The following is a 7,808-nucleotide window of genomic DNA, read 5'->3' as shown; positions in this document are numbered from 1 at the left end:
TATCAAATAAATCCTTAGTGCCAAATTAACCAGAAAAGAAACAACCCTGTTGAAACAAAACTCCTCCACAGCTGCTACACCCTGCACCTAAGACCTCCCAGCACCTCCTGAACTGTCCAACCTAAGGCTTGCCCCGTGGAATGGGGTGTCCAAAACAAATCAAGGACGTGAGCGATAAAATTGCTCAGCACAAGAGTATGAGTATATAATTACTATATGAGCATGAATGCAAGTATACGGGTTACCAAGACTCAAGGTCAAGAATACTTCTCAATCAGACTCGGCGCCAAGATATGTAGCACTCTGTGCCGTCACACCAGGAGGTGGCTCACACACCCAACTGTGAATATAGATTATCTGATCACGAGTCCACATGTTCAACCATCCACTAACACATAGGGTGAGCACCCTAACACAGGTTATCTGAAGGATAAAGCTCAATATGATAATGAATAAAGCATAATATCGTGACATAAGATATGCAGATAAAATCATGCCATATAATAATGTAACACATATGAAATGCATACTCAGTCAGGGTATCTCGATAGTACTTTCGTACCTCAATAATATCAGTTAAGCTAATCCGGCTCTACTGTCCCAGCCTATAATCATAAGATTGTTATATCACTAATAAATATTTAAAAGACTTTACTAAGCTAATAAATATTCTCAAACTATTTATAAAAACTTGGATTATATCTCCGTCCGTTGTTAGCATGTTGCTGTCGATGGCCACTGAACTTGGGCACAAATCCGCTACGAATCCGGAGACACCTCACAAAATCCCGCCTCTCACAAAAGAAGGCTAAAACCCCTAAAATCACTCAGAAGTAGAGAAAGAAACTTGTGAAATTGGTGCAAAAATTTTGATTCTCGGATGCCCTATTTATAGGCGGAGATCGGACCATCCGATCTCGAGTTCGGACGTTCCGATCCTGCATGCGAACCATGTGTCAAAATCTACGGCACCTGTTGAGCCATGTCTTCGGACGCTCCGATTAAAACTTCGGATGCTCCGATCGCAACCACGTGTCGATCTCAAGTTGACAACACATTGGACACCTCACTATTGGAGTTCCGACGCTTCGATCTTGGGTTCGGATCGTCCGATCACACCCTAACCCTCCGAACTCCATTCTAGCTTCCAAAGTGTTCGGATCTTCCGAACTCGCCCAAGACAAATTTTCAAAAATTTTATATTTTAATATAAATTAAGCCCTTAATCAATCCTTAATCATTTTTAACCACTTAATCTTGTAAAAATGTGACTGGATTACTACAGGTGATACCCCATGAATATCCCAGGTTATCACCAAACCCTGGTCGAGGTGAGAGGTTCGGGTAGGGAGAATGGAGAACCCGTGTTGAGGTGAGAGGCCCGGGTAGAGAGGATGGAGAACCCAGGCAATCAAAGTAGACCATGTAGGGGTGGCAAGGGCTAGAAGGCAGATACCCGATCTAAGGGGTTAATAAGCAAAATGGGAGTGATCATACAACCCACGGAAATCATAAGACCAAGTCAAGATACCTTGAACAATCATTACCTAAAATTCAGGAGCATGTCCTCCCTACGTCGCCTCGCTTCCAAGTACGCACCACGATCCAAGCTCATGGACACTATCCGAGAATTTCAGAGGAGTCCCTCCATTTCAGGATCCTATTGGACCCGCCCCAGCCCGCGAACTCTGTGGGTTTAATTCGGGCTAGACCCGCCAGTAATTAAATAATTTTAAATTTTTTAAATTAAAAATTTAAAAGTTTAAAAATTAAAAAAAATCATTAAATTTAATTTCAAATATATATTGAAAATATTTAAGATAAAAAAAATTCTCCAAAGTTAAAATTTATCAATTTGTAATTAATTAATAATTATTAGTTAAAAAATATTATAATGATACGTTTTTATACTAAACCTATCATGATAAAATAGATTCATTTCAATCCAAGAATATATACTCAAATTTTGAATAAAATATTAATTATTTAGTATAAAAATATAATTATATATTAATATATTATTAATACTACATATATATTTTATATTTATATATATAAATGTATATTTTAAATTTATATATATAAATACTTTGGCAGGGCAGGGCGGGTCCGGGGCGGATTTGGCCAAACCTGAGACCCGCCCCAGAACCCTCTTTTGGACCTGCTTTGACGGGTTTAGATCTGACCCATTGTCATCCCTAATTAATACGACATAATCAAGTGTAACAGAGGGTATGCTTACTAATTCTAGAATTTATTATTACTCTTTACATTTTCTCTTGATTTTCTAGCATACATGTCTTTTTTTTTTGCTGACTTAGGCATTGGAGTGGCCACGCCAAAAAATCTTCCGACGCTCCACTAACTTGCTTTTGTTTAATTTGTGCATAACCCCTATACAGAAAATAGTCATCATTCGATCGTTCGGTTATCACTTATTCAGATTCTTTTACTCTTTGTTCGTGCGGTCGCCCACCCCGACTACCCTATATTCCCGGGCATCATCATTTCATCACCGGTAATTCATAGTTTCAAAATTTGTTTGGATCTAATTAAGATATATTAACCATTTTAATAATATGATATAGTATCGACCTTCCGAATTTACAAACGTAGCCCGATACTAGCCTGTTTGACTAAAACCCGATAATCTGGGAGTCGGGTTATGTGGGCTCAAACAACAAACATTTATGAATCGACAAAAGTAGCCCTATTTTCACCAGATTTCCTTCCTACCCACCCACCAACCCTAAAAATCTCCTACACCCTCCAATCCTCCCAAAAAAAATCAACCATATAAACCTTATTTATCCCCTCTCTTCTTCAAAAACCCAAATCTCAGATCCAACCACTGACTAGATCCAACCATGGCCCTTTCCGTAGAGAAGACCACCTCCGGCCGCGAGTACAAGGTCAAGGACATGTCCCAGGCTGACTTCGGCCGCCTCGAGCTTGATCTTGCCGAAGTTGAGATGCCTGGCCTCATGTCCTGCCGGACCGAGTTCGGGTCCTCCCAGCCCTTCAAAGGCGCCAAGATCACTGGAAGTCTCCACATGACCATCCAAACTGCAGTCTTGATCGAGACCTTGACCGCTCTGGGAGCTGAGGTGAGATGGTGTTCATGCAACATCTTCTCTACCCAAGACCACGCCGCCGCGGCCATAGCCCGTGACAGCGCCGCCGTCTTCGCGTGGAAAGGTGAGACCTTGCAGGAGTACTGGTGGTGCACTGAGAGAGCCTTGGACTGGGGACCAGGTGGTGGGCCGGATCTGATCGTGGATGATGGTGGTGATGCTACTCTCTTGATTCATGAAGGGGTTAAGGCTGAGGAGGAGTATGAGAAAACTGGCAAGGTTCCCGACCCGAGTTCGACCGACAATGCGGAGTTTCAGCTTGTTTTGACTTTGATTCGAGATGGGTTGAAGACGGATCCCAAGAGGTACACAAAGATGAAGGAGAGATTGGTGGGTGTTTCGGAGGAGACTACTACTGGTGTGAAGAGGTTGTACCAGATGCAGGCTAATGGAACATTGCTCTTCCCGGCTATCAATGTGAATGATTCTGTTACCAAGAGTAAGGTATGTTGTTGTTCTGCCAATCTTTGTGCTAGATCTGATGATTTTGTGGTCGGTTTTTCGTTTGGTATTTGATATGATCTTCAACTTTCTGAATGTTTGTTGATTTGTCTTGGTTTATGCCAAAGTTCCACTTTTTGAAGTTTTAGATTAGATTAGATCGGATCAGCATCTTCAACATTGGATCTGTTGCAATATCGTGGATAGTATTTGTTTTTGCCTTTCACGGGAAAAGAAAACTTGTGATCTTTGATGCACTTTAAGCGGTGTTATCGAAATTTTTCACCTTAAAATATTCTCACCTACTGAGTTTTTTTTTTAAAGATGTTTGCTCTGAGGATTTGAGTTGGGTTGGTCTTGATTGAAAACGGAAGGGTGTTTTTTTTATGTACTTTGATTATGCCAAATCTTGAACTTTCAGATGTGATCTGAATCTGCGGTGATAGATCTGATGCAGTCTGTTGGATACTATTCTTCTTTGTTTTCAGGGGATCAGAAAAATTGAATCTTTGAAATAAGTCAAGCAAACTTGTTGAACTTGCCTCTTTTTCATTTGACTGTCGAAGTACATATTGGGACATATTATATTCTTTCTCATAATTAAGATCTATTGAAAAGAATTAAACAGATAAAAAATTGAAAATTTTATTCAAACAAGATTGAAAATGAAATTATTGGAACCCTATCTTTCGCCAACCATACACCTACTTAGCTGTTGTTTATTTCAGGTTCGAGATCAGAGTGTAAAACAATTATGCAATTGATTTATTGGATCGGCTTGCATTGATTATTAATTTATTTCTCTGGAAAAATAAATTTATTTTGTTTCTTATTTTGTTGCTAAACATTGAATCCTGTTTGATCTTTCTTGCTACCAGTTTGATAACTTGTATGGATGCCGCCACTCACTACCTGATGGATTGATGAGAGCCACCGATGTGATGATTGCTGGAAAGGTTGGTGTCGTGTGCGGTTATGGAGATGTTGGAAAAGGCTGTGCCGCAGCCTTGAAACAAGCCGGTGCCCGTGTGATTGTAACCGAGATTGATCCCATCTGTGCTCTTCAAGCCCTTATGGAAGGCTACCAAGTTCTAACACTCGAGGATGTCGTCTCTGAAGCTGATATCTTCGTCACCACGACTGGTAACAAGGACATCATCATGGTTGACCACATGAAGAAGATGAAAAACAATGCCATAGTTTGCAACATCGGCCACTTTGACAATGAAATTGACATGCTCGGTCTTGAAACATACCCGGGAGTAAAGAAGATCACCATCAAGCCCCAAACTGACAGATGGGTTTTCCCAGAGTCGAACTCGGGAATCATCATCCTGGCTGAAGGTCGGCTCATGAACTTGGGATGTGCCACCGGACACCCTAGCTTCGTGATGTCTTGCTCATTCACTAACCAAGTTATCGCCCAACTTGAGCTGTGGAAAGAAAGGGACTCTGGCAAGTATAAGAAAGAAGTTTATGTGTTGCCCAAGCATCTCGACGAGAAGGTCGCAGCCCTCCACCTTGGTAAACTAGGAGCCAAGCTCACTAAGCTTAGCAAGGAACAGGCGGATTACATTAGCGTACCAGTCGAGGGTCCTTACAAGCCTCTTAACTACAGGTACTAATGCAAAGGCGATACCGGCGAATTCTGTTGTTTTTGTAATTCATAATTTCAGATTGTGTTGTTGTTTTGATATTTCTTGGGGGTGTTTTGTGTCTGGAAGAGGAAATGGTCTCAGACCATGATAATAGTATTTTGGAATAATGGTTGAGTTATGGGCTTTGTTAGAATGCAATTTTCTTGTTTTGTGACTCATTATTTCCTATATCAATTTTTACTTGAAATGAGAAGTATTTTGTTTTTTAACTTCTGTTGTGTTCTCTGTTTTATAATTTGTTTGAAATATTTATTTATTTCGCGATTAATTATGGTATTAGATAACATGCATCTTTTTTAAAAAAACAATGGATTGATTTTTTTGTACTTCATTTGTTTTTGAAATTACATATTATTTCTTAATCGGCCAAATAACTGATTTTTGATAAAGATGTAATTGAATGTTTGAGTTTGATTCATTTATAAACGAGTTGAGATCGAGTTTATTTTCGAGTCGAACTCGAGTTTTATGTATATTCATGATCTACGAACTTATTCGAGTTTAATAAATTATAAATTAAAATATTTATTAAATTTATTAGAAATTAAAATTTATTTAAATATAAAGGTAAATATTTATTAAATTCAAAAAAATTGCAAATTTTTTTTCATTATAAATCTGTCTCACAAGTTTATTAATGAACATGTTCATAAGTAAACGAGCTGGATATTGTAAAGCTTGAGTTTGATTCATTTATTTTAACGAGTCTCATCAAATGAGTTTCAAATAGCTCATGAGCGGCTTAATTAATTTACGTTCTTAATTTTTTAAATTGTTTTTATTTATTAGGTTTTAGAAAAATATCCTTAGTTTTGGTTTAGTAAATTGTGTGATTTGAAATCAATTCACCACAATTTTTCCTAATATAATTCGGTACTTCATTTTAAACCATGAAAGTTTTTCTTTAATCAAATCTTTTTTTAAATCTAACAATAAATTCAAACACCTCGAAATGTTTTTGAGCCACGTTACTAATGGACAGTAGGATGATCAAATATTTTTAAAAACCATCACAATTGAATTGCAGCGCAGTAATACTTGTGATTTATTTAAGTTATTTGAGAAAACATTGATTAAAATTTGAGGTATTTTTTTAGCTCAATTAGTTTTTGTATTTTATATATTTGTTACAAAACAATCATTTCTCTTCTAAAAACACATATTAATGTAATATTTTTTTTATCACGTGTTAATTTTTAAACAGACAATTTAAAATCTTAACAGACTATTATCTTAAAAAGCAGACGAAATGTAGGGATGTAAATGAGACGAACAGTTCGCGAACTGTTCGGGTCTCGGCTCGTTAAAAGCTCGTGCGGGCTCGTTTAATGAGGCTCGTTAAGGCAAACGAACCAAGCTCGAGTTTTACAATATTCGGCTCGTTAGCTCGTTAAGATGCTCGTTAACAGGCTCGTTAACAAGCTTGTAAGTCATCTCTTAGACGAAAAATAATAGTATTGATATTTAATTTATAAATTTACACTTTACTTATGAAAAATATTAAAAAATCTATAAAAATTAATTTATTAGAATAAAATTACAAATTTTAATAATAATATTATATTTTTTCAAATATATAACTTAGTTTTTAATTAATTTAATGTATATTTAAATTTATAGTTTAAATATATTAAGATCGTTTAGGCTCGATAAAAGCTCGAATAAGCTCGTGAGCCATGAATATATTCGTTAAATAAGCTCGGGCTCGGCTCGTTTATAAATGAACCGAGCTTGAACATTCAAAAACTCGGCTCAGCTCGGTTCGTTTACATCCATAACGAAATGTGAATGTCAATAAAATAAACTTAGTGCGAAAAAATACTTTATAATGCATTCGTGAAATTGAACATAAACTATTGTAATGAAATAAACAACATAAAAGTTAAATTTTAAAATCATTAAAGTTCATCGTTACAAGACTGTCACATAAAATACTAAATCTAAACTTTACTCAAAACTAACTTTGAAAGGTCATTCATAAAATAATATAACAACAAAATATCAATAAAAATATGCAAAGCTTCTCGCTTTAAAACGCCAGAGGTTTGAATAGTCGTGTCATGCAATTCATTCGCTTATTGGACTCTTCAGCCTTTCTACCCAAGCTATTAATTCATTTACTTCTCAATCCAACTGCACCAATCAAGTATAGTGACTCTAAAAACTCAACAACCATTACTCATATACAACATAATTACATAATAAAAATCATCATGGTTTGGACGTGCAATACTTAAACATAAACATCATGCATAAAAACATATTTCATAAAATTCTTCCTTTGGGGTGATGAAATATGTGTAAATGTGACAACCATTAGAGCTCTTGGGTCCCGTGATCATGGTCGTTGTACAACAAACATATAATTTGGTAAAGCTCATACCGGCCTCGTGCCAATATGTGTACCGTTCCATACCAACCGTCGCCGATATGCACATTAACTTTCGTTCTTTTGGAAAGGCCCTCCTCGGAGCTCATCCCGGGGCGTCAATCCCATACAACCACCACAAGTCCACACAAGACATCAAAGGTTTTTCATGCATATAAAACATCATTCATCATAAACTTCATCATA

The 7,808-nt window shown here is 36.9% G+C and overlaps 1 protein-coding gene across 1 annotated transcript; it reads left to right on the top strand.

The window, feature by feature from the left end:
- Nucleotides 1-2,731: 2,731 nt before the first annotated feature.
- Nucleotides 2,732-5,442, top strand: LOC140889022 (adenosylhomocysteinase). Its single transcript, XM_073296719.1, has 2 exons — nucleotides 2,732-3,578; nucleotides 4,454-5,442. Exons 1-2 carry the CDS (start codon nucleotides 2,868-2,870, stop codon nucleotides 5,198-5,200), a joined length of 1,458 nt encoding a protein of 485 aa, XP_073152820.1. The 5' UTR covers nucleotides 2,732-2,867; the 3' UTR covers nucleotides 5,201-5,442.
- The last annotated feature ends 2,366 nt before the right edge of the window (nucleotides 5,443-7,808 follow it).

This window comes from Henckelia pumila, chromosome 1, assembly GCF_033568475.1.
Source record: "Henckelia pumila isolate YLH828 chromosome 1, ASM3356847v2, whole genome shotgun sequence".
In the NCBI taxonomy this organism is placed as follows: Eukaryota; Viridiplantae; Streptophyta; class Magnoliopsida; order Lamiales; family Gesneriaceae; genus Henckelia; species Henckelia pumila.
The sequence above is the reverse complement of the archived record's forward strand: the minus strand, read 5'-3'. Positions and strand labels throughout refer to the sequence as shown.